This window comes from Pipra filicauda, unplaced genomic scaffold (assembly GCF_003945595.2).
Source record: "Pipra filicauda isolate LSUMZ 115617 unplaced genomic scaffold, ASM394559v2 scaffold85_size2586006_pilon, whole genome shotgun sequence".
Classification (NCBI taxonomy): Eukaryota; Metazoa; Chordata; class Aves; order Passeriformes; family Pipridae; genus Pipra; species Pipra filicauda.
This window is the reverse complement of record NW_024105042.1, coordinates 849740-876408: the sequence shown is the minus strand read 5'-3', so window position 1 is coordinate 876408 and position 26669 is coordinate 849740. Positions and strand designations below refer to the sequence as shown.

The window sequence follows — 26669 nt, the reverse complement described above, 5'->3', positions numbered from 1 at the left end:
AAATATGTCCATATTAATATCCTAATTTTTCCTCTGAAGAACAACTACAGCTAGAACTATACTACAGGTTTCCCTGTTATTCTGAATTGAATATGGCCAGAAGAAACTTTCAAAGTCAAATGGAGTTAATATATTCTGCATTGTTATTTCATCACTAGCTTGACCGTACATGAAAACTCCACTAAAGTTTAAGAATCAAAACTATCAAGAAGTATACTGGCAAAATAAAGAATTTTACATACCAGCTCCTCACTCTCCATTTTCTTTCGTCTAGCTAGACAAAAATTTTTCCATATAGACTGCTCTAAGCCTTCAGGCATGTGCTCAGGACTATCCAGTTCATCCATGGCTTTCATTAAAAGGGTAAGTGCATCTTTGTAATCCTCAGAGCCTGAACAGTTCCCATATGGATTAGGTGTGTCAAGGAGCATTTCTGTCCTTGGGCTCCTAGTGCACACACAGAGCACAGACAGGATTTACTTTTTATTTTCTCTTGCATAAACGAAGGTCACAAACAACAAAGAATGTTTCATACTCTCAATCTCTTGCAAAAAGCAAATAGGTAACACTATGTCTTACACAAAATAAGAATATATGGTCTTGAGATCTGATGATTATTTAGATTGCATTTAAAATAGATTTTGTGGCGTGAATACGGAAATGTAAATACTCAAAATAGCAATCGTTAGTGTGATGGGAAATCAACCACTGTTAACTATCCAGTAAAAAGCAGGAAAAATAATTTAGACTATTGAAATAAATAGCATTCTCATTCTTGGCTCACAAGAGATATTAGCGTTTAAGCAATGGAATCAGAGGGGATCTTACTTCGGTCGATGCGTGTAAAGTCGGTAAAGTTCATCAAGGACATCGTCAGGTGTGTCAGCAAACTGCTTTCTGAAACGACGTTCCAGATTCTGGGGTGGGGCAGGGGGAAGAAAGCTTTCTTGTTACCACAGTATTATTTTTTAAAAAAAGCATCAACCTGCCCATATCTTAGAAATACAGAATATGGTGATCTTCCAAGCACTCCCAAGCATCATGGGAATCTGGACTATTCCATACATTATTCTGTGCACACACTGTCCTCCACTGCTTTATTTCAGCATTATTAACTTTAATAATCAGCAAGTTGATCAGAACTCCTGCTTACAGAGAAGTATGTTCTTCTCATTATCGAGACACAACATTAACTTTGAACTTCTGTACCTCCTTATCTTTCTCGAGAGTCTCACCTTCTCTTCACCTACTGCATCTTTATAGGTGCCTGTGTAAGCATCAACTTTACTTTTTGCAGTCAGGACTGTTTTTGCCTTCTTGACCTATAGCAGAACCAAAAGATTTCAGGAATGAAATTCAGCCAGCAGAAGCACTGAATGGCTATTCCTATACAGTGATGAAGCTGACACTTTCTTATTTCTAGAGAAAATCTTGTGAGCTATTTTTACCAACAATATAATACCTTCTTCAGGGGTCACTTATAGACACTGCTAAAAGATGATCAGGTGTGAAATTAAACTAGACCACTGCTTAAGAATGTAAGAAATTTGTGTTAGAAATACTTCCAAGTCTTTTTAAACACTGAATGTAAAGACATATGATGACATTTTTTTTTGCATATCTTGCCATAGAGATTTCCTTTCATGTCAACCCAGGTAAGACCAGTCAAAAAATCTCCAGTGTTGCTCAGTGGAGAGTTCTTCATTTTAGAATGCTATCTCCCCATTGTCATGGCACAATTCTGCTCTGTGTCAGGACTAAGGTCATCTGTTTTATTGAGGCTGTTAAATGCTAATACTCTGCTGGGGAGACCATTTTGTTGTATTTGACAGTTTGCAGGGAACAAAAGATATATCAATGGAACCATTTAGTAAATTTAAAAAAAAATGTATTTTGAAAAATGTAAGCTGTATAGACTTTGCTTGGATAATTTTAAAACTAGGTCAGCCTATTCGCTGGTAGGGGCTAAATGCCTGCTTTGGAATCCCTTCCTGTAGCTCACAGAAAAAAAGGCTGCCTGCAGCTCCATGCACAGTGCTCTGTGCAGGTTGAGTAGGAGATCTGACATGGGGAGGTATTAGTGTATTATCTGTGGACTCATCAACAGCTCCATGAAGACAAAGTAGGCAAATGGGATATTATTGTCCCAAGAGGCAGAACCAACCTGCAGCCTACCATAGTAAGCACTTGTATTGAAACTCAGACCTACTACTTGTGCTCTCCAGTCTTTTGTTGACTTCTCTATGATTTTGAAGGGATGGGTAAACTCTTCAGGAGATTAAACTGGTTGATAAAACTATAAACACTTTGTACTCCATGGTATGTTCTGCTTCCATGGTCAGATACTCACACGCCACCTCTGTCTATGCAGACACACTGGCAAACACAACTCAGCACGGCCTTGGCAGGCACTGGACACCTCAGTGAAAAATGTGATGGCATTACATATCGTTTTGTGCGTCTTCCTATCATAAATACACCATAATTGGTACTTCCAGCTTGATACTGGACACTAAAAAACATTCTACATAGCAAGCAAATAGCAATATGTCCTTCTGAATGTATGGAATTTTACCAAGGAACTCCAGATGAACCAAGTCAAGTATTTATTGAAAAAAACAGATGTACTTATAATGTATGTCACCTGTACAAGTTGTAAAAAAATCAGTGACCCTGTAAATTGTCAGAAAGTCCTTTACGGCAAGATTTTGATTTGGAAACAGCAGACTTCACAAGCAACTGTACTGCCAATATTATACTTCTCCTAAGAACAGCATTCTAAACGGTAACTTACTTTTTCTTTCTTCTTTTTTATAAGGCAATTATGAAGTCCAGCTTCTCTAGTGTCCAACTCTTCATCCAACAGTAAAGCACAAGTGAGATTGACTATTTTGAGCTCTTCCTGTGAAATTATTGTAACAGAAATGTTTAACATTCCTGCTGCACAGAGGCAGAGATGAAAAATTATTATTTTTTGCAATACCTGGTAGATGACCATCTCTGATTTCACTTTCCTTTCAGAGAGTTTGCAGACAGTCTCATCAAAATTTTGTGTTGTTTCCTGGATGGAAGCTTCAAGTTTCTTCCATTCATTTTCCAGTGTCTGGGGAAGGAAAGGACAAGAACAGCAATATTACATCTGAAGGAACAAAAAATCTCTAACATATCTATATTTATATCTACATATATATATATGAGATGCTGGAGAATGCACAATATGGAACTGTATACTTCAGCCAAAAGGCTCCAGAAATTATTTGCTTAGAAAGAGAGTGCCAGGCTACCAAGTTATGTAGTTCAAATACCACTGTGAAGAATACGTATAATTGTATTATTTGTGTATGGCATCAGCAACTCTGGGAATGGAACCTGAAAAACACATTTTAGGAATATAAGTATTCCATTTGTGAAGGAAAGTTACCTTTTCCAGATACCCCAAATTTTGGCACATATGAATTGGTATAAGTGGAGATCGACTTATTCTATCGTCTAAGATAGGATTTATTTAATATGCCACATGATCTTTGATCTTCATTTCTTCTTTGTTTATCCTATATATTAGTATTCATTTTTAGAACTTGCTCCTGAGAAAGATCAGAAGCTTTGCTCATGAGCACTGTGAACAAAACCACTCCTTTCCTCATTTTAATTTACTTTTTTATACTCTTCTTTTTCTTCATTTAGTTCCTTGACTTTTTTCTCATATTCTCCAAATATTTTCTTTTCTTCATCACTCCAAAGATCTTCAGGCTTGGATATAAATGGAGGTGGAGGAATATTCTGGAAGTATTAAAGAAAAATAGACTTAAAAAGCAATATTAAGTCTATGTCAGCACACTAGTGAACTATAGAATGCATCAAATTTAATGAAAGGTATTTCTTAGAAAGGTATAAGCCTTAAGTCAAAATAACATATACGTTCTATTGCTTCGATCTGTTACTTGCACCAGTAGTTTTGCTGTATATATATTGTGCTATTCTCACTTATTTGCTTACAGGTATTCACTACTGAATTTTGTAAAGTACAAGTATTTTGTACTCAAATATACTACTGTCCATACAGGATATATCATATTTTCTGTTTCAGAACCCCAAATCTAACTCCATGCTAACTTCTAAGTGGAGTCCTAATTTTCCAAAACAGAGCTGTTCCAGGGGTAGTGCTTGGATCTGCCCTCACCTTTTTCTGCGACACTTCCTCCCATTCTTTTCTTCCTCTACTACTGTACTATCTATATTTGCTGAGTTCAATGGAACACAGTGTTTTTCTGTAAGACCAAAGACATGGATAATAGACCCTTCCCCTAGGCATATAGTTGTTGTAATGCTAATAGTAGATTATGTTCCTACAGTATTCCACTGTGATAGCGACAGGTGTTGATGGGTAAATCATATACAGGCAGTAGAATCTTGTGGTCTCCTTTGAATCCAATGTACAGTCTCTTATGGAGTCTATCTAATCATAATGCAATTCTACAATTCTCCAGCTTTCTTCTGTCACTTAGGTTGGAAATATTCGCTTGTTGAATTTCACATTACCATAAGAACCCACAAGCTCCCAAACCACGTGACAGAAACACATCTCACCATTTTCAGGATGTCTTCCTTTCTGACTTCCAGCACTCCACCCATCATGTCATCAAGAGCACGCAGTCTGTCATCATCCTGGCAATGACCACAAAGAAATATTTTCAAGTACAAAAGGAAGTGTGGGGGAAGTTATGGAGACGATCGCAGTGTTCACCTCTAGATCCCCGCTATGATTATTCAGCGTGTCACTAGGAGATCACAGAGTCACAGGATCAACTAGGTTGGAAAAGTCCTCTGAGATCATTGAGTCCAACCTATGACCTAATACCACCTTATCAACTAATAATGCAATAATGCTCTTTGGTGATGTGTGTGAAATATGCCAAAAGTCTCACAGTGAGCCTAACACTCTGTCTCTTCTTCCCTCAGCTGGTCTATGTAGTTCTGATTGTAAATAATAACAAGAGGGAAAAGGCACACATCATCATTACCTGCCATTTCAAATTTATTTTCCCATGCTACATTACTGGAATATTCCAGTGTGACATTAATTAAATAATCCTAACCAGAGACAAAGGCCTATTCAGTAAAAGGACACTACTTTAATTACCGTAGCTGCAAGGCGTTTTTCCATTTCGAGCTTAGCCAGCATTTCTGCTCTTTCTTTCTCCTCTTGAGTCAAGTATTTCTCAGCTTTAATCTGAAGGAAGAAAATGAGGTTTGTATCAGGGTACTTTTCTTCAAATTTGATCACATGTGGACTAAGAATCTTTGGAAATATGGTGGTCCTGGTTTTGGCTGGGATAGAGTTAATTTACTTCCAAGTAGCTGGTACAGCACATCCCTGGCATCAGGGTATTGGTGGTGAGCAATTGTTTTTCATCTGCATCAGTTGTTTTTCCTGGGTTTTCTGTCTTTCTCTTTTAATTACATTTATTATTATGATTTCATTACATTTATTATTCCAATTTTGATTATTATTGTTATTATTATATTTTATTTAAATTATTAAACTATTATAATCCCAACCTATGAGTTTTCTCACTTTTACCCTTTCAATTTTCTCCCCCACCCTGGTGGGTTAGGAAGTGAGTAAGCAGCTGTGTGGTGCTTAGTTGCTGGCTGGGGTTAAACCATGACAATGGTGTAACACTAATTCTTAATTCTTTTTGTATCTCTGCTCTATGATAATATTTCTCAAGATGAAAATTCTCCTTTTGAACAGATCCAAAACCTATATTTAAATATCCTAAAAATACAAACGATACCATCCTTTTTGTTTATGTTTTTTATGCATGCCTTTTTGACAGTGGAATAACATGGACTGGTGAGAGAGCACAGAGAAGTTGGAAAAGACTGACCAAAAGAGCAGATAAGATCACTGGAATGTATTGTATTAGAAATACAGTATTTCTTTATAAATTATCAATTGGATGTATAAGTACAGCATAAAGTATGCTTTAGTACTTAGATACTTAGTTTCAAAATGCTGCTCAGAGAAAACAGAGAAACCCTTATCTATGGAAGCAATTCCTGAAAGCCTGGTTTGAATCTCAGGAACAGGGATATTTTCTACCTAATTTATGGCCATTTATAAACTTTTAACAGCAGTAAATTAAGTTTGTATACATTTAATTCATTTCAGATTGACTTACTAAGAGTTTTCGCCCTAAAAAGAAAAGGGAAGGAAATGAGCCAAAAAGACGATCTTAAGTACACAGACACATCTGTTTTAAGGGTTTTCAGTACTGACACAATGTCAGGAAATGAGAAGAATTAGAGAACTCTAATTGAGTGGGTGAAATAGAAGGATGTGTTTTTCAGACACCTCTGAATCTTGAACAGTAAGTGCTCGCTCTGGCATCTCATCATCTGTAAGAGCTGGCTCCCACACTTCCACTTGGAGGTCAAGTTGTTCCAAGATTTCTCGGATCCTCAGGTTTCTTTCTTTCACTCGTGCTATCTCCTGCTCCTTTTGTTGTGCAACTATGTCAAATTCCTTATTAAAAGCAGTTTTCACTTTGTAAATGATGTCCTGAAACACCAAAAAAGGAAGCAGCAGTATGGCACAGGTCACATCCATCCATGTTTATGTACTAGTCCACAAGCCAACAGAAGCATAAATGTGTGTATTTGTACATGTGACAGGGAGATAAACTGGTAAAGCCTTTTTGTGAAAATCATAAAGGCAGAGCTCAAACTTTGGTAAACGGAGTTGGACAAATTATCTTTTTTTTTTCCCCTGGAAATTTTTATTCATTTACTTCTATGTATTTGCCATTTGACAAAGATTCTGAAAGAAACATACTGCTGCCAAAGCTAGATAAAAAAATAGGCTGCCCTTTATTTGCGGTTTTTGCCCTCTTCAGCTGGAAGAAGAAGGAGGTTCAGTGAAAAAAACCTGGGACCTGTAAATCTAGAGATTGTAAATTCCAGGTGCAGGGAGTCAGAGTAAAGGACATACTTTCCTGATGCAACCTGCAGTTTCAATATGCTTCCATGTAATTTCTCTGACATATGTAAGTGAAATGTGCCCATTAAACAAACAAACACTGGAAACTGTTTTTTTTTAACACCTGAGACCTTATAATGATTTTAAAAAGTACATATTCTTATTGGATAAATTCTTCTTTTAGTATAAATAACTGATCTCAGCAAAGAAAATTAGAACATTAAGAGAGAAAACAATGTGCCTCTCTTACTGTGTCAATTTACTAAAATGCATCATGAGAATGATTTCAGTTCTGTCATTAAACTTCATATTTTAAGATGCTTATCTGTTTGTAATTTGTATTACAATAAATATTTGTGTCTGATGATTATTTCATTGATTTATAATGTAATATTAAGTTAGGATGTGGTCAGGCAGGATGGCAGATAAGGTACCATGTTGCTGGGAGGAAAAAGGCTGTATTTAATGTCTAGACAACCATCTAGCCCTTAGGAAGGTCACTGCATTGGCCAAGAGCACTGAAGATTTATCTACACCTTTTATACAATATGAGTCTTTAAAGCCATACAGTAAAAAGATCTTGTTATATCCAAGTGAAAAGTGTTCCTTGTGTTTCTTTACCATCTACTTTAAACCCTAGTGTATCAATTAGATTTAATGTATAACAATGGTTAACCATTTTGCTCAGCTACCATTTACAGCCGTAGAGAGCTCTGAGAAGGCAATGCCTTATACTAATTTAACCACTTGCAGGTCATCTTCCTAAGAAGCCTGTTCCGTAGCGTGTTTATGACTTAATAAACTGGTCAGGGTAAGAAAAGTAAGAGAGTCTGATACTAATGAATAATAAATAACAGAAACATTAAGGACTCCAAATAAAAGGTTGGTGAGACTGTAGGGTAAGGAGATAGTGTGCGGATCCAGCTGATCTTTCATTCAGCAGCAAATAACAGGGAAAGAGGTCATGCTGAGATGTGCAAGCTATCTTTGGCTCTGAAAACTCAAACTGAAGCACCAGTGGGCAAACACAGATACCCTCAAACTGGGTAACCAATCTCACAAAAATGTTGTTCTTCCACCCCCGAGGTGGCAAATCCACATGGTACTCTACTGCACTATGTGCATTTGTCGGCTTTTGTCTGAATTACTCAGTGACCTGTGCAACTCTCCATTGTTTAGTGAACAAATCTAACCATGCCCAAAACCTAACAGTGGCTGTGACTGCTGTGAAAACAAACAGATATGACAGTGTTGCTGCAGTAAGAGAAATTTCAGATGTCACCTTCAACAATACTATCTGATTGACTCTCTGCTCCTTGGTGTGCAAATCACATTGGTGATATAGGATAGATGTGTCTCCACCATACTGAGAGCTCAGACTTCCAATCAGGCAGAAAGATTCACCATCATCAGCCACAGCTTTTGCTTCCTTCTTTCCTTCTTCCTCAGATAATACAGTCTCAGACTCAGTCTCAAGATCTTCCTTCTGAACCTGCATTTCACAAACATGATCACTGTGTCACATGTTTCACTGAATCATGTACAAACGTATGAAAAAATTCTAAAGGCTACTATATTCTTCCATTAAATTCAGTGATCAAAATAATACAAGTTGAAATGATCATATTTGGAATATTGGGACCATTTGTACATTCTCCAGTACAACACATGGGCATACTGAGGCAAGTCAAGTAATAGGCCACTGATGCAATTAAGGATTTGAAATATCTAACATGCGAGGACAGCCTGAGAGAACTGGAATAGTTTGGCATCAAGAAGGAAAAGGCTTGGGGGATTCTTTTTCCTGAAAGGATTGTCAAACAACATGGGAACCCTTTTACTGTGAGAGTTGTCAAACACGGGAAGAGGTAGCCCCTAGAGGTTTTGGAATCTTTCATCCTTGGAGATATTCCAAACCTGACTGGACATGGCCCTGAGTAAATTGCTCTGGGAGTGCTGGACAAGATAACTTCCAAAGGCCTTTTCTAAACTCAGCTATTCTATGGTTATTTAACACTAATACATTTTTTTCTGTGTAAACCCACAATGTTTCATCTTTATTTATATTTTTAAAATTTCTTGACAATTTCTACAGCAAGAGAATGGACCTTAGGAATGTAACTAGATAAAGAACTGTTAAGATGCCATCTCAGAACATCCTGATCTGAAATGCTTTTATGCAGTACTTCAAACAGGTTGTACCTTAAGATTAGCTGTCTCGGTATCCTTTAACCGGAGAACTTTCTCCAAAGTTTCCAGTTCTTCTTTACTGCGTTCCTCCAGGGGATAATTCTTCACTTCACAATCCATATGGAAGCACTGTTCAAATTGAAAAACCAAAAAACCCAAAGTAAAAAGTTCTTCAGAATGCCTCTATTAGTTTATTTGTTCAATACCTGAATGCTAAACAGTTTCTAAGACTTCTTAAAATCAGGAATAAAACTGAGGATTAATTAATACAGACAACGTAGTATAAATAGATTTTTTTTCAAATTATCTATGGATATGGCCTCTTTATTCACAGAATTAAATCAAAACTAGATTTTTTGTAAAATGACTTGGTCTTTCCCCACCTTCGAGATAATCCAGTATCATCATTTTGACTCATCTCCCTCTGTTTAAAATAGGAAAAATCAGGTTAAATTTTGCCTTTATGTTCTGTGTAGCAGAAGTCATACTGACTGCACACAGAAAAATAGGATTTACCTCTCCTTTTAGCAATACTGTAAATAGTAAATACATTGTCTGAGATCAAGAAATTAGAGAGTTGCTTATTTGCTTATCAGCATTCTTTTACAGCTTGGAAGGTAAAATCCACCAGGCTCAGAGAAAATGAGCAGAATGAAAGATCTGCACAAGCCCCAAGAAAAGTAAAGTTTTTCCCATACCATAAGCAAATCAGAAATATGTTACTTTGTCTCTGTACCTTAAGGAATAAATACTGCAGAAAATTACTTAGAAAGCAGAGGTTACCTTAACTGCACGTCCTTTTACACACAAAGCATCCCAGCACTCGTACTTGATGAAATCCTGCAAATAGCAGTTGGATAAATTCTCCATCTCAATCTCCTTCCTTGCCTTTCAAGATACAGAAAAGAAAATAACAAGATGTGGTTCGAAATAACAAGATATGGACAATTTGTGTGGAATTATTGAAAGAAAACTAACAGATTAAATGAATTTTTAATCATTTTTTTTAATCATATTTAATTTTTAATCATATTTAATCATCCTAGACAATCACAGCTATCTTCTCCAAAAACTATATTGCATAATACTGAAAGGCATAATTTTATATGTGAAAAAATGCATTCTAGAACTTAAGCAACGTGCCCAAGGCCACAGTGTCAGATTTATAGTTGTTGGCATAGATCATATTCCAGTTTGCAATGTCTGCATCAGCACTTTCACCTGCTTCAAAAAGTGACTTTAAATACTTTTTGGTTTTCCTGCTTCTCAGCAGTGAACAGCAACTTTAAGACAATCCTCTGCTCTTCAATCATTTTTCTCCTTTCCACTGATGGTTTTAAAATGTTCCCCCATTCTATCATACCCTGGCCACTTCTTGTTCAGCCTCTGCTTGCAGTCTTTCCTGTTCTTCCATATCCAGGTTGAACTCCTGGTGCTCCAGTTTCTCAATGTCTGGCACCTGCTCATTTTCATACATCATTTGCTGAATCTGTTTTTTAAAAAATAAGCATAAGGAGTAAAAAGTAATTTGAATGTGAATAGAAGAAATGCTATTTTTAACACTACAAAACTTGTTATCAGAGAAAATTATTTTAATTACTTGCACTTTTAACTGCTTCATGGTAATTAGTAGAATGTGCTGCCTATACCTAGTGACAGACAGCACTACGCCAGTATATTTAATCTTTCTTAAAGTTGATTTGAATGTTATATGTGAACTTCTGTATACTCTCTAAGAACCTGTAGTACACATTGCTTTGTTCTTTGATTTGAGAACTTTATTAAGGTGTTATCACTTTATTTATCTCGTGCAGTTCAACAAAGGGTAACACAAAATCCTGCACCTGGGTAGGAGCAGTGCCATGCACCAGGACATGCTGGGTGCTGGGCAACTGGAAAACAACTTTGAAGAAAAGTAGCTGGGGGTCCTGGTGGACCAAGGTGACCAGGAGCCAGCAACGTGCCCTTGTGGCAAAGAAGTCTCACAGTATCCTGGGCTGTACTGAGTGTTGCTAGCAGGATGAGAGAGGTGAGAGGCATGGACACGCTGGAGAGAGTCCAGTGGGAGATGGGACTGGAACACATCTCATATGAGAAAAGGCTGAGAGAACTGGGACTGTTCAGCCTAAAAAAAAGAAATGGCTTGGGGAGAATCTAATCAATGTATATAAATACCAAAAGGGAGGCAGGTGCTAAGAGAGCGGAGACAGGCTCTTTTCAGTGGTGCCCAGTGATGGGACCAGAGGCAATGGGTACAAATGGAAACACAAGAGATTCTGCACAAATATCGGGAGACATTTTTTTACTGTGAAGGTGACTGAGTACTTGAATGGGTTATCCAGAGAGGTCATGGAATCTCCATTTCTGGAGATAATCAAAATCCATCTGGACATGGTCCTCAGCAGACTGCTTTAGGTGACCCTCTGCCTTATCCTCTTGCAGATTGAAGTTTTTAAGGAAAGAAACAGAAGAAAGAGGAGAGGACAGGATTTTCTATCAGGTTGTTAGGCAGGCAGAAGCCTGCCTGCTGAGGGGACAGGTTGCTCAAGGTATAAGGGTGGCACAAAATATTCGTTTGGAGCAAAGGAAACTGAGAACCAGACAGGCAGTTTCAGCCTATAGTTCCTGAAGAAGCACACCTCTCTATTACCTGTCTGCTCAGGGGTTATGACAAAAATGTAACTGAGAACTGGAGCTAGCAGCCATAAAGGAAAGTACCCTTGTAAACAAAACTGGGAAGCTGAGCCATTACCCTTGTAAGAAACTCACAGTTTGACGCAGCTTTTTAATTCCCATTTGCAGCTCTTGCTTCTGGTTAGCAAACCTCTGAGTCTCTTCTCTAATGACCTGACATATAAGAAATGTGTTATTGAAAGACGAAAAGATACAAGAGAAAAAAATATTGAAATAATCTAAAGGAACATTATTTGTACAGAAAGTAAAACTCCAAAGGTATTAATAACTGAAACAGACATAATCCTAAGTCAATAGGACGATTCTTAGGATTGCCACAGGAGAAAAAAAGATTGTACAACCAGGTCACATTGTAAACCGTACAGCAATAGAGCATAAAAGAAAGAAAATATTAAAGAAAGAAATAATTACAAGCGTAATGATTACAGACACATTGAACTGCATAAAGCCCACTGCCAGATTTTTTAATCCTTATATTTTTCATTGTCCTAAGCATTTTCAGTGGAATATTTAAAGGCACAAGTAAACCGACATCTTTTACTCATTCTGGAAGCTGTGATATTTTCTTTGCCCCTACAGTCTTAACAATTCATCTCTTAGGGAAAATTTTGGAATTAGTCTACACCTCTGGAATTTGTGTATAATTCTGACATTGAATGGACTGCATCCTCTAAAAGTTAGATGCAAGTCTCTTGGATCATTAATGAGCAGTCTAAAACAACATAGGACACACTGTCACCCTTTGCCTCTCATCACCTGTCCCTAGCTGATACTAAAAGTCATGTGGTACTTGTGTATTCACAGTCACATACATGTGGCAAAAAATCTGAATATGAATGTCAGCATCGAAGTAGAAACAGGAAAACATGTCTGAGAGAGCAATGGAGAAGTCTTCACTTTCACTGGCAGTAATGTCTTAGATTGACTGGTGCCACTTGTGAGGCTGTGTCGTAATCTGGAAAGTCGCTCCTGAGATCAACCAGAAAGCAAAGATATTTTCTTTGTCCTATCATTGAACCACAAAAGTTGGACAAACCGGCTCATATCAGAAAGAACTTCCTAGAATCTACAAATCCATATTTCTGGGAAAAAATTTAATCTATACAAACATTAACATCACATTTTCTAAGCTCACAAAGTGCTAAATCCCCTCTCTGTAGACTGATCTTCGCACTCTTACTTATAAAAACTTTGGTTATATAACATATTCACCTCAACTGTAATCTGAAATAAACCTCAGGGGTTTTTCAGTTAATGGCCTATTGCTGAGTATTGATTTATTGGTGCTGTAGTATTTGTTATTCTGGCCCTTGGGAAGAAGAGAGCAACTGCTTGGTTTCTGGTAATAATCTGTGCTGCTTTTTGACATTTAGAATAAAAAAGTCTTTATAAGTTTCTAAAAATGGCCAATTTCTCAGGCTTTTTTTTTTGCCTTTTTTTTGGCCTTTTTTTTTTTTTAAATTTATTCCATCTGTAGAAGTGGTCTTTTGGTCTTTAGAGCTCCTACTGTGCTGGGCACCTTCTCTGATGTGTTTATAACCTTAACCTAAGATTTCTAAAAGTCTAGATCACAATGCCTTAAAGAAAGGTCCAAATCTGATAAAAGCTTTAGAAACAAGATTCTTTTTACAGCATATAATTTAGCACCCCAAATTGCTAATGACTCTTGAAAACTCTGGCTTTGATTAATACTTGTTCTGTGAAAGTACCTTCTGTATTTTCTGACCTATCCATGTCATGTCACTAGTATTTGTGACGTTTCCATCTTCTTCCGTCACATCTACACTGGAAGATTTCAGTGGTGCCTCCTGAAATTAAGGATAGAAGCATCTAGCTCAGGTACTTAGGGAGAATGAGAGAGAGGCAGAAATGAAATAAAAAATGGACTCACATTAGAAACACCACCACCACCAGCACCAAACTACAATGTTACATTTTTTCCCTAAGCAGTCTCCATATTTGATCCTGCAAACCCTTGCCATTATGCAAAGTCTTTTGACTCAAATAGGCTGACTGTACTAATCTCTGTAATAATTTTATTTATTTCAATAGAAAAATATACAGCTAGTAACACATGATGTCACAGTAACATCACACTGGGAACAACAGTAATTTCACATGAGGAGAAACTGACTCTCACAGTTTTCTGTGGCTGAGGAAACCAAGTGAAATTAAAGATGTGAATGTCATCTTCACAAAATTATTTCATTTCTTTGATAGTACTCTTCCACAAATTACTAATTAAGCATATACAGCCTATCCTCAGGGGTATTATTCCACTTTAACAAAAGGATCAGTGTTTGTTTTGAGGATGATTTTTATTATGTGCAATTTTATGATAACTATCAAACACTTTTCCCCCATAAAAATAAAGAGAACACCTTAAATTTCTCTTCTGGAGGTGATTTTGATGTGGATCCTGGGTCAAACTGCCATTCTGCCATAGATTTTAAAACAGCATTTTCATTTGAAGTAGACTTGTTCAGTATATCAAGAAGAGATTGCCAGTAAAAAGCAGCTTCCTCAACTTCAGTTTTCTTTATCTTCCTAGAGAACAAAAAGGGAACTGATGTATTCTTTGGGTATTATGGAGGCTGAAATTTTAAATATTCCTTATAATACAATTACTAAGTTGTTTAAAAATGCCTACTTAATATTTTTACATATGATTCATTATTGTTTGAGTTCTAGAATTGCACAATTAAGTGAAGTCTCCACAGAAGTAAAAATTCTGAAAGGTGGATTACCCAGATTTGAAATATTGCTCTGATGGAGTCATCTTTAATCTATGCATCTACCTGAACATTTGTTACACCACAGAAAAACTGTGGTTCAAGTGTCTCTTATTCCTGATGTCTGCTAAGAGCTCTCTATAGCCACAGTTGAATTCCCTTTAAAGCTGTGATATCTCCTTATGGCTGAGTTAGAATAGTATCTCAGGAGACTGTATTCCTTTTATCCCTGAAGAGCCCCTTCCAGATGGTTTGAGAGTGATAAATTTCATTGTGGGTGAAACTTCTCAGAAGATACTCCTACATCTTGTGCTGCAACCATACCCAAAGTGCAAGGCTTTTCCTGAGCTAGGAAGACCAGACCACCTCTAAAGATGAGAGAAGTGATTTTATTTCTATCCAGTTCTTCTCCTTGGAGATAAGAAAAAGGAAGTCTGGAACACAAATGGATGCAGAAATTTGTCTGTCAGGATACAGGAATTGACACCGTCAACATTGATCTGCCTCTTTATACATACTTCCATTTCAGACACACCAGAGCACCATCATTTTCATCATTAACGAGGATGAAATTGCCATCCAGTGAAAATATCACGGATCTGATTCCCCCTCCTTGATATGAGTGACAAGGCTTTCGAGCAAGTATATCCTAGAAAAGTCATATGAGCAGTATCAGCAAATCGGTTTTTATAGTGGGATATGTCTGTAAATTACTTTTAATATTTAATTTTTAAAAATATTTTAATGTTTCTTTATTTTTAGATAAAAGTCAGTCCAAAATGGCAATACAAAGTACATAAAATACTAGGATTTATAAGTTTAAAGGCTTTGATTACAGATGTGGCTAGTTTGTATATATTGATTTTGCTGGAGATGAGGAGTAGCAAAATTATCTCCTCTAAGATTTGCTGAAGAAGAAAGTAAGTAGTTTGTATGAATGTACACATGTTCATTATAAAAACAATTGTCCTGTATAATGCTATGTCAGTTCACGTTCAACATAATTTTTTCTGGACCACCTTATATTCAAGGAAAGAAAAGTTTACGGTGAAGGAAAGTAATTTTGACACCTCTTTGTCTCTGTAAACCAAACAAAGCGTGTGCCCAGACACCCACCTACCATAGTAGAAATATTGTAGATAAACAAAACACCATCTTTTGCTGCTGCTGCCAGCCACTGGCTGTTGGGTGATACACAGAGGAAACCTGATCCAAACTGATTGCTAGGAATCCTCTTTTCTGATGAAAATACTGGTGGATCTTCCAACATATTCTGCCAAACAAACAAAATGTTAGCAGCAGTTTAGATGATGGAAATCTCTCTGCCATTTTGAGAAGACTAGCGAGGGCTTTGTGGATTACCACATGCATTGCAATTTAAGACGCTGCTGGATTACTGAGCTCAGGGAGCAGTGTTATTGCTATGCTGCTGATTTGCTTCTCATCTCTTCAGAAGGGTCTATATTCAGTATGTTTGGGCCTGGAGTTTCTTGGCTCAGAAAGGATGAGACACGTCAGAGAGGAATGCTGACCTTTGGAATTCACCTTCTTACTTGACTTGACTCTTAAACTGGAGGAGACCTGAGCTGCAGAGAGCTGCAGTTCAGCCGCAGGCAGTGACAGTGGCTTCCTGAAGCTTCCACTGCTTCACTGTGAGGCAGGGCTGGGCTGGGTTTGCAGTTGCATCTGCGAGTCCTGGGCTCACGTTGACTCAGTTCCTTCACTACCTGGATATCCCGGCTACTCAGCAGATGCAGAAATGCACAGAAGCCACATGTGAAGTGCCTACAAGCTGTACGAGTTTTAAGAACCAATATAGTAGAACAAGGAGATGGCTTTTGCCAGGTTTCTGAACAGGTGGTAGGAGACTGAAAGTTGATGAGTATAGATGGAGTAGGTATTTTTAGTGGAGAGGATTTCATTAAGATAAGATTCTGCTATATTCACTTCATCTACATCCTTTGTTTGCTGGTATTTAACCACCACTCAAAATAAAGCAACTCTAGAGAATTACCTCTTCAGAGAGATGGTATTTACAGATGAAAGGTGCACAGGTACAGTAGCCATACACAATGTTATCCTTCAATTTAACCGCTGAGCTCAAAGGGTAATCCAGCTCATACTGCTTCTTTTTAAAGGCACTAGCATTAAACATTCCTTGGTCATTCACACACTTATCATTATCTAAAAGATCGAAAAAAGAAAGAGGGAGGAAGAGGCATCACTACCACTAATGCAGGTGCTTTGCCTATCACATAATTATGAAAATGATTCCCAGCAAGAAGTGAGCATGATGTGAGTTTTCAGGGAAGTGATTGGGAATTAAGATATTTAGATTTAACACTAACTCTGTGTGTTGTGCTGATGAAGCACACTGAAGTGAGGCAGAGCAATAGCTCTAGTGGCTCTAAAGAAGTACTAGAAACAGTTTATCCACAGTGATGTGACAATTTGCATACACTAATTTACCCTGCATCATGAGCATTACGTCAGCAGTGCTAATTAGTTCGCATGCAGGGTCATGTCATTGTTGCCTTCATCTAGAACTTGTTTTAGGCATCTCTGCCATGTGGAACAAACAGTCTGGGTGGTATAGGTTAAAACAGTGACATTCACATCTTCAAAGGGGCATTTTATTCGTTTTGGTTCTTTAATTTGAGCTTTAAAGGGACACCTGAAATTAAGGCTGATAAAACACCTGATATTAAGGCTGACATTAATACAAAACTTGTTGATTTTCAGCAACTTTGAAAATCAAGCCCCATTTTATACGTCTAAAAATAGGCAAAAGAAGAAGCCCAACAACAGTGAATATTTAAAGAAAATACTAACTTTGTTGAAAACTACTTTTTAAAAAGTTTGTAAGCTGGAAGGCCTTTTAAAAATCAAATAACTAGAAAATCTGACACTAGGCTTTTTGCCTTAGAAAAAGATCACAGTTTTTATTTCAATTCTTACCTGTTGTGATTGCTGAAGAGAGACAAAAAATTTCCAGTCTTGCTCGTTGGACCTCTGCTCCATTAAGAAGTACCATTACTTCAACTAAGTCATTCTTAAGGTCAGAAACTACAGAAAGATCGAGCACTTCATCTGCTAACACTGAAGCAGGTAAGGAACACCAATGGAAATTGTTACTGAAGCATGGTAACATTATTTTACTAAGATTTCAAGTGAAACAAAACCAGATCCCTGTTCTGAATAAACCCCTGCCCAACCACCTCAACCTGGTTTCAGGAAGTGCTGCATGCACACAACTACACTTGAGGCATTGGCTGCTGAGAATCCCTAAGCACCAGAGTGTTATTATTACATTAAACATTCAGATCTGAGTTTACATCCAGTTTAAATTACAGCAATTTGGAGACTGTCTGCTGATAACTGCCAGATAAAGCACAGACAAATCCTCCTCTAAGAAGCCAGACAGACAATGAGAACATGATCAGGAAAATTATGAAAATTATTTAAGGAGATATAATTCTGTTTGTTAAACCTATTATAATATAATGTCTTTTATACCTAAAATTATGCTAAAGATCTATAAACACAGCTGAGATCTGTAAGAATAATGTTACTGGAATTGAAACAGACGTGTTCTGTTTCAAAGTTATTTGAAAAATAAATTTACAAATTTCACATTTTTTTTCTGAGTTAAAATTCTGTCATATTTTATTCTACACTATCAACAAGCAAAGCTGACAATTTCAGCAGTGCCCACGCTAAAGATGTCTGCGGTGGAAATTTGTAACAGGAGATTGCACACAGCTACCTCAACCTACAGTTTTTTAGTCTAAATTCTCACAAAGGTCTTTAGTTCTTTGCCACCACTATTACTTTTGTGCTGGAGCTGTCATCAGTTGGTCAGCCAATCCATTCTTTTCCTTGTGACTCATAAAAGCTCTGGAAGAAGGGTAGTATTGGTTCATTTGCTATCTAAAATTACAGAGGAAAAGAAAAAATAACAAAAAAAAGACTGGCCTGGACAAAATAGGTGGGAAGAATATCTTTAATCCTCCAAGAAAATAAGTATAATGAAGGAGAATGCCTTAATCTGATCAGCAAGTATACTTAAATTACAGGTAATAGTGAAAAGAAAATTAATGCTGTTACATATATTACCTATATACCCCAGAACTTGGAATAATTTTGATGGCCGAGCATCTAGAATAAAGACATGTCCTTCTGTAGTTCTTGCAATGAGGAACTGGCCACTCTGATCATAACTAAGTAAAATACAAACCCAAATAGAAATCAGTTCAAAACAGTCAATAAAGAGTCAAATAATTTTACTTCCATAACTTCCTAACTTCATTGAGAGCATAAACACAGCTGAAGTCCATAACTTTAAGCAAATGAATAAATAACAAGGGTAACAGAAATCCACCATATAAGAAGAGATTACCAAAAGGCTTAAACTTTACTTCACAAAACCTCAAATTTATATTCAGTGAGAAATAACCCTCTAAAGTCAGATACATGGGATTGTCCATAATTACTGCATATGGTGATCTTTCAGAAAAATATCTTATACATCAGTATCTTCAGTACTCAGTTAAACCTTCTTAAAATACAGATTTCTTATATTTCTCTCATATAAATCCCGCTACTACTCCTCTTGCAAGCAGTTCAGAAGATGTTAGAAAAAAATAGAAGCTGTTAAAATATTTTAATTTGTTATTCTTAGAACAAAGACTTCAATTTTCAACTAATATCATTACTCAAGCAATAAACCCACAATATTCCTACCCTTGTAACTCCATACTTACTGCAAAGACAGCACTGGAAAGTTGGAAAGAAAAATTCTGTGAACAACCCGTGGAGCTTCAGCTTTGGTAACATCAAGGAAATAGATTTGACCTCTTTTGGTCCCTACAGCAACACTGTTGGAGGAGGGACAGCAAGCCATAGCAGTCGCCTAGTCAAGAAGAAAAAGACACTTAACAGTTCCACATATTTTTATATATTATGCTATGTGTTAGTATGCAATTTCTTTTGCTATTTAAAAATGAAGCAGAAAACCCAAATGGTTTATCTAAAACCCAATTTTTTTAACAAAGAAAGTATTTTAGAGACATCATAGGAATTCTACTTATGCTCCGTAGCTACACATCAAAAGCTAATTTTGTTCTTTTCAGGAAAAAGAACCCCACCATTATATCCACTATCCAGATTTTAAGTCAAAGAAGTTTCACCTAAATAAAATAGCGAGTGTACTGTTATATGTACAGCTGTTACAGAAAGTGATTTTTTTTCTTACTATGTCAGATTTCAGGGTTTAAATGTATCTTTCATGAGGACAAAGCATTAATATTTTGAAATACTTTTATCAACTCATTTCTTAAAACCTTTTTTTCATATCAGTCAAGGCATTTAGTTTTTATACTCTTGAAACTTTTCTGTTACTCATTAAAATAAAAAAAATAATAAAATATATAAGAAAAAAATATCATAAAAATTTAGATGCTATTTACAAATTTGTCCCTAAAGACACATCACTAGAACATTTGGTTGAAATGTTTCCTCTGCTTTATGGTCAAGTTAAACACATGATTAGTTCAAGGAAACATTCTGAAATATAATATTTTTTAAATCTCATTCATGGGTTGTTCAAAGACATTACTGAGCTTTCACCACTTATTGATCCAAATCTGTGGCATATTATGCTATCAATTGAAAAATATTTTAAAAAAATTAAGTATCAGTCCCTATATAAGCTCCTGGTTATGTGTACCTCAATATCAAGGTTTAGCTTGCCGAGGCAAGTTCCATCTTCCAGGAGCCAAACTTGTACTTCACCTGAAATTGTTACAGACTGTCGAACAGAGAAAAACATAGTCAAAACAGGATGAAATAACCAAATAGTTTGGAAGTGACTAGTGATCTTCTATAGAATATAAATTCAACTGATCCCTGAGCATAGCAGATCAAGGGTTACTAGTTTCACTTGAGATTATCTAGTTTTTCCTCTAAGTCCAGTTGCTGAAAGGTACACCTACCTAAGGAAAACATTTAGTAATTTTTGTGAATTGTTGCAACTACAGGAATGGTCTTTAGCAGAATGAGACAATTTAGGACAAAACACATAAGCTGGATAAATATTAGCATTTCTACCTTTCTGCCAGCAATAGAACAACCTGCTTACAATTTTCTTTGCATAGTAAAGGGCTTGAGGAGAGGTCTTGTTTTCTCACATGAAAAATGATGCATATAATGGTACTTGAGTTCTTCTTCTATCCAGGAAATTTTTTAATTCCACAGTAAAGTAAGGCTAGAGATCACTCAACCCTCACATGACTCACACAGAATCAGGTAAAATTTACTGTTCCCATGCTAATGGCAACAAAGAGATTCAGCCAACTCAGTTGACTAAGACCTCAGGTCTCCTAGGCTGGCCACTTGAAGAATTCATGGCCTGAAAATGAATTGCTGGATAAAATATATGTCTTGCAGGAGTAAAAGATATAGGAGGAAAGCAAAGTATTTCTTAGAATGGACAGATCCATGAGTAAGGCCTTCTTTGTCCCTGGACCCAGGATAGAGGTATCTCTCAGGATGTTCCAATTTGTGCAAAAGGCTGAAAAGATCAGTAGAAATTTCTTTTTCTGACATCAGTTCTCTGAATTGAATCCACCTTTTGCTCAGCTGTCTTCCCAAACAATAGTAAATCACACAAATTAGCAGCAGAACATATACAACATTTTAGCAATCCATAAATTATCCAACCTGCACTCCAGGGCAAATTCTGACCCTTTTATAGGCTGTACCTGAATTAATGCCATTTACTTCCTTAATAAGAAGTTATACAACTGTAACAAATATCAGAACCATCCCAATTCTGCAAGGCCTGTACTTTTGTGCCTTTCCACATATTGGTTACCTGGAAAGAGCCACTTTTCTATAGGAAACAACACAATTTCTTACCACACAGTACTTGTTCCCTGGAGTAAGAAAATCAGCTTCCAGAAAACAACTGCTGCATGTGTCCAAAAGTTTGACAGCTTCTCCACTGTGGGCAGGTTTGTAACTATAGACTGGTCCCTGACAAATAAAGAGAAATGGTCCATCACGAGGCTATGAAATTTTTCATTAAAAGCTTTCAAAGACTTCAACAAAAAACACCCATCTTTATGAGCTTCACTCTTTGAAGTTTTATATTTGACTCTAAATTGAGGTAAAAAGTGCCCAGTAGGATTCTTCTGAATTTAGTGAATTATATTAATTTATGCTAGCTGAAGATGAGATTAGTTAATTTTTGAGTGATCCAGCTAGTCACATTTTCAAGTTTTGTTTCTCAAAACTGCTTTAATAAAATAATTTAAACTCACTCAATTTCACGTTACTCCAGAAATCAATAAATCTTCTAAACCAACACAAAACAAAAATCATAAATCTTTAGCTTTAAAAGATGTTTTTATCTAAATATCTTAAAGCTCTTAGAAACAATTCGTAACTAATATTGACAAAGATTTTAGAACTTCTCTACTCATTTTACAAAAGGAGAATGAAATCAGAAAGAGTGTGAGCAAAGTTACCATTGCACTGCTGTTCTGTACACAAAACCTCACACACACAACTACAAAAACAGTTAAAGAGTTTTAAAAATGACAATTTAAGTTATTTACAGTCTGGGAAAATAGGTAGAATTTGAGTATTTGGGACCCTTGTGTAAGATTTCTGGACATCAGGCTGGTTAAAGAAGGATCTTGGACTGGGTTGCCAGACAACTTCATGCACATGTGGAGAACAACTACTGCAGAGTCACAGTAGGTCTGATATACCCCAGCTACACTTTTCTTCCTGTGCAGGCACACAGCAACCCTACAGTTCATGCTCAGTAGGTCCTCTATGACCTGGACACACGGGAGATTCTGACCATGTACTCCACTGTGCACACAAGTATTTCTTTCTGTTGGGAAATCCCAATATCAGGCACTTTATATTCCACCATCTGTAGGAGGCAATTGTTCTGTGCTTCGTTAAGTCTTCCCAATTTTTAGTAAAAACACAGAATGGACTATGTCCATCTCTCATATAATTTGTTGACTTGTGTGATTACATTAGACATTTCATACTAATAGTATCAGTATACACATAGAGAATCACAGGAACATCCCAGTATGTAGAGCTATTATCTCAAATGCTATACCTGGTCAGTGACAAGCAGAAGACTGGCGTAATCAGGAGAGAATATGAGGCTAGATATGGACTGTGAGATATCAGCACAGACTTTCATCTCATACTGCAGATCTTTGATGTGATAAAACAATAAAATGCCATCCTGTGCAGAAAGGTACAAATCCACATGAGGTCTATGTCACTTATACTATCTGGCAAACTGAAGTGCAAGAATTTCTGAAAATCTCTGAAGTAGCAATGTTTAAGTGAATCCCATCACTAACTAATTTGTCTTTAGTATCTCTAAATCCGAAGGACTCTTACCCTGGATAATAAATCTATTGAAAACAAAGGTGTTTTTTAATACAATTCTTAGTAACAGCCCATGTTTGATAACAACAGACTCTCTCATCAGCTAATAGTTAAGATTTCATATTGTTCTTTTTGAGACAGTATAAGAATTTGTCCCACTCTTAAGCAGGAATGTACAATGACATTGTCACATTGGTTAGATATTGAGTTAGATTTTGCACAAAACAATTTGGCAGTTCTCTTGGCCATTTTCTCTCCTTTTCTATATTTTGTCCATCCTTCTATCTGGTTCCTCTACAGTATTCTTAGTCTTTTGTTAAAAACAGGATTGTCCTCTTTTGTTGCTTCTTTGACTACAAAACTGGAATCTTTTCACACGCTACTCCCCTGTCTCAAGTCTTAACAAAGAAAATATAGACAACACCAGACCTTTATAGTCCTGCAGCCCTTCACTTTTTCTATCTCCTGTTTTTGTGGTGAACTCTGCAAATATGCTCCATTTCAATGTTCTTTGATCTTCACACAGTAAGAGTAAGTTAAAAGCATAAAGGATGCCTCACCCTTCCAGCTGCGTATAGTCCTTCATTACAAAATGCCATGGAAAATAGTGGGTTTTGCCGATCATTCAGTTCGCCACCTGAAGGCACAAAACCAACAAAAAATACCAAAATTAATTTTTTTTTTTTTGGACTGGGAGCTCAAAACAAAGTGTTTGAAACAAACCCTAAATCCTAACTCCAATAAATTACAAGTGATTGCAGTTCTAAAAAAAAGTTGCTAAAACAAAGCAGTAGGGAACCTATTCTAGCATCACTTATTCCAATTTAAATGAGAAAGAACAGAAATTAGTCCACTGCCACTGTTTCTCCTGAGGTTTTAATTTGGCTGCCTATTAGCACGAAAGCTATTAATCTTTTGTCATGTAAACACACATAAGATTGCCAACAGTGTGTCTTACAGAAACCAGTGTGAGATGAGTTTTTCTAACCAGCTGTACTCACATATTACTCCCAGACATCAGTGGTGCTGCCTAAAAATCTATTAGCTTGATTTGAACATGGAAATACCTTTCTTTTTCTGTACTTCTCTACGAACATATGACACCACATCCGATATTTTCTGCATGTACTCTGCACAAAAGAAAACAATTTATAATGTCAATCTTGCTTGTATGTCAATATTGCAATCAAAGTCAGTTGTATTCCACTCTACTGAACAAAGGCCAGGTTCAGTATACTATATTAAAAATGTGCATTCTTTCCCAATAGCTATCATTTCTGCCATCTATGCAACTGAGCAAGCACAGTTCTGTGATTCAGCTTACAGCTGTAAAAGGGAGATAGCAATACTTGCCACGGAGAGTGGTACAGATGCAGATTTATCTTTCTTCTAGTGTTAAGTTATGGTATTGCTATTTCTAACAATGATTTTTTTAAAAAATTTGATATACTTTCAAAGGAGACTTCAGCCAGTCTGAAAAAAATGCCCAAGTGAAATGTTGGGGCTGCTTATGATTCTGTTTGCAACATCATAACAGGAATTAGGCATGTGCTTAAAGATGGACATGCATTTTAACATTCTTCTAAATAGATACAGATTGCAGTATGTTTTAAATTAAGCAGAAGCTTCAGTATAATATAAATACAGACCATCTTTTTATACAGTTTTAGGACAGGTCTTAAAGAAGAATATCCTCATGGCTAGGCTTCGCGAACGAAGATTAAGGGAAAGAAGAATATACAGGCCAAGAAAAAGCCCAAATGGTAAATATTCCTGTTGCCTTCTACTCAACTGGCAAAAACCAGTTCTGGTCATACCTCAGCTTTTTATTTTTTGCTGATTTTCAACTCTTGATTTGCTAAATTTAACACTGATAGTTTTGAAAAGAGAAATAATGCTGGTTTGTTGTTTGGGTTTTTTTTAAAAGCAGCCTTCCATTTTGGTGATAACTATCAAAAGTGAAAGCCAAGGATACTTGCTACAGCTCAAAAAATCATGAAAAAAATGACATGAAAAAAAGAAGAAAATATGATGGGGAATACATATAAGGCAGACAAATTGCCTTGGCAGGTTGCAGTCAATCACAGGTCCTCCCATTCTAGAATAAATTAAAAGCAGATTTCTTTGTTTGAAGCCAAAGACATCTTCTGTTCACTCTCTATGTTCATATGTTCTGCAGTAAAGTCTTAGTAAGAGCTGACATTAAGGAATGCTATTAAGCAACACTACTTCAGTTTTGTTGTTTGAAGACTCATAATGAGTCCTCAGAGATCACTTCTAGCAACACCTAACATAGCAAATGAAGATTATCCAATATTTCATGAAAAATAAAATAAATTATTGGTATTTAACTAATAGTAAAAAGACTGTGTCTAGCTGCTATACAAATAGTTTAATGTTAATCTAGTATGGCTGGTTAATACAATCTGGGCTCCTGGAAATACAGTTACTTTTATCAATTTTGATGTACTTAGAGGGATTTTTTCTTTTCTCTCTTTCTTTTCTTTTTTTTTTCCCAAAGAAAAACAGAAGTCAATTATTGGGAAAGAATTGACTAAAGAAATGAACACAGAAGCTCAAAAGACATTCTCAAATGTTTACTATACTAAGAAAAGAGAAGGGTTCTGCAATATAGCTTTATAATTTCCATAAGGTGCACAATAGGACAACAGAAGAAAGCACAAAGAGCTTTTATCTGTCCACTTTCCTCCCTACTTGAATAAAACACACATAGCTATTTCTTACCAGGTGGGGGTTTTGGTTGAAGAATAGAAACGCAGTGTTTGTCAGCATCAATTGCCAAAATATATCCTTCTTTACAGCCCATGTATATTTCTGAGGTTGCAGTCCAGCAGTGGGCAGTGGGATGCACAGAAGTCTTAATATTATTTCTAGGCTTCAGCATGAAAATAGACAAGTTCAATCAACAGTTGACAAATACCTTTGCAAGCAGTTACATTCATTTCAAGGCAAAAGAAAAAAAGATCATTACCTCATAAAGTCTTACCACATAACCATGTGGTTCTTGCATACTTAGAATCATAGAATCATAGAATCGATTGGGTTGGAAAAGACCTCCGAGATCATCGAGTCCAACCCTTGGTCCAAATCCAGTCCATTTACTAGATCATGGCACTCAGTGCCATGTCCAATCTGCGTTTAAAAATCTCCAGGGATGGTGAATCCACCACCTCTCTGGGCAGCCCATTCCAATGCCTGATTACTCTCTCTGTAAAGAATTTACTTGGCACTACTAAAACACACTTTGTTTGAATAGCTTATCTTATTGTATAATCCAAATTGCTCTGTAAAACAGCTCTTTCATCCTTTGTGTCATCTGCAAATTAATGCTAGAAATATCCCTGACCCAGACTTCCTCTGTGCCTTGAGCTTGATTTTGCTAAAAAAAACTCTCATAAATCTGTCAACCATAAAACAGGAAGAACAGAACTTCTCCACCAAATATTATTAAAGACAGAGAGTGACCTGTTCAGATACAACAGTAACAAGGGTCATAAAAATACCATGATAGAAAGAACCAAATTAAAGAGAATTCGGTGAGAGGAAGAGGGGAACAAAACACAGGAAAACCTTGGGAGAACATTTAAAAGAGATGATTCCAAGCACCATGCACATGTGCCAAACTG

The 26669-nt window shown here is 36.5% G+C and overlaps 1 protein-coding gene across 9 annotated transcripts in view; it reads right to left on the bottom strand.

The window, feature by feature from the left end:
- The window catches only part of CFAP43 (cilia and flagella associated protein 43), a 42760-nt gene that overhangs the window by 7320 nt on the left and 8771 nt on the right, over nt 1–26669 (bottom strand). For 4 of the 9 annotated variants that reach the window (XR_003543998.2, XM_027738683.2, XM_039390677.1 and 1 more), the window contains 28 exons: nt 25768–25918; nt 24090–24152; nt 23583–23659; nt 22742–22873; nt 21517–21633; nt 20327–20407; nt 19362–19510; nt 18715–18818; nt 17557–17697; nt 16613–16782; nt 15719–15871; nt 15117–15247; nt 14248–14413; nt 13576–13674; nt 11942–12019; nt 10536–10661; nt 9956–10060; nt 9185–9301; nt 8265–8474; nt 6359–6565; nt 5141–5230; nt 4588–4665; nt 3655–3780; nt 2984–3103; nt 2795–2902; nt 1236–1322; nt 829–917; nt 243–447 (listed from right to left, as the gene is read on the bottom strand). Coding sequence is in view for 8 of the 9 variants with exons in the window: in XM_027738683.2 (XP_027594484.1) it covers nt 243–447; nt 829–917; nt 1236–1322; nt 2795–2902; nt 2984–3103; nt 3655–3780; nt 4588–4665; nt 5141–5230; nt 6359–6565; nt 8265–8474; nt 9185–9301; nt 9956–10060; nt 10536–10661; nt 11942–12019; nt 13576–13674; nt 14248–14413; nt 15117–15247; nt 15719–15871; nt 16613–16782; nt 17557–17697; nt 18715–18818; nt 19362–19510; nt 20327–20407; nt 21517–21633; nt 22742–22873; nt 23583–23659; nt 24090–24152; nt 25768–25918 (3480 nt within the window). In the remaining variant the exon portion in view is untranslated. Of the gene's footprint in view, nt 1–242; nt 448–828; nt 918–1209; nt 1323–2794; nt 2903–2983; nt 3104–3654; nt 3781–4587; nt 4666–5140; nt 5231–6358; nt 6566–8264; nt 8475–9184; nt 9302–9955; nt 10061–10535; nt 10662–11941; nt 12020–13575; nt 13675–14247; nt 14414–15116; nt 15248–15718; nt 15872–16612; nt 16783–17556; nt 17698–18714; nt 18819–19361; nt 19511–20326; nt 20408–21516; nt 21634–22741; nt 22874–23582; nt 23660–24089; nt 24153–25767; nt 25919–26669 lie in introns of those variants that run through there. The other 5 variants (XM_039390678.1, XM_039390676.1, XM_027738686.2 and 2 more) reach the window with 5 other exon arrangements.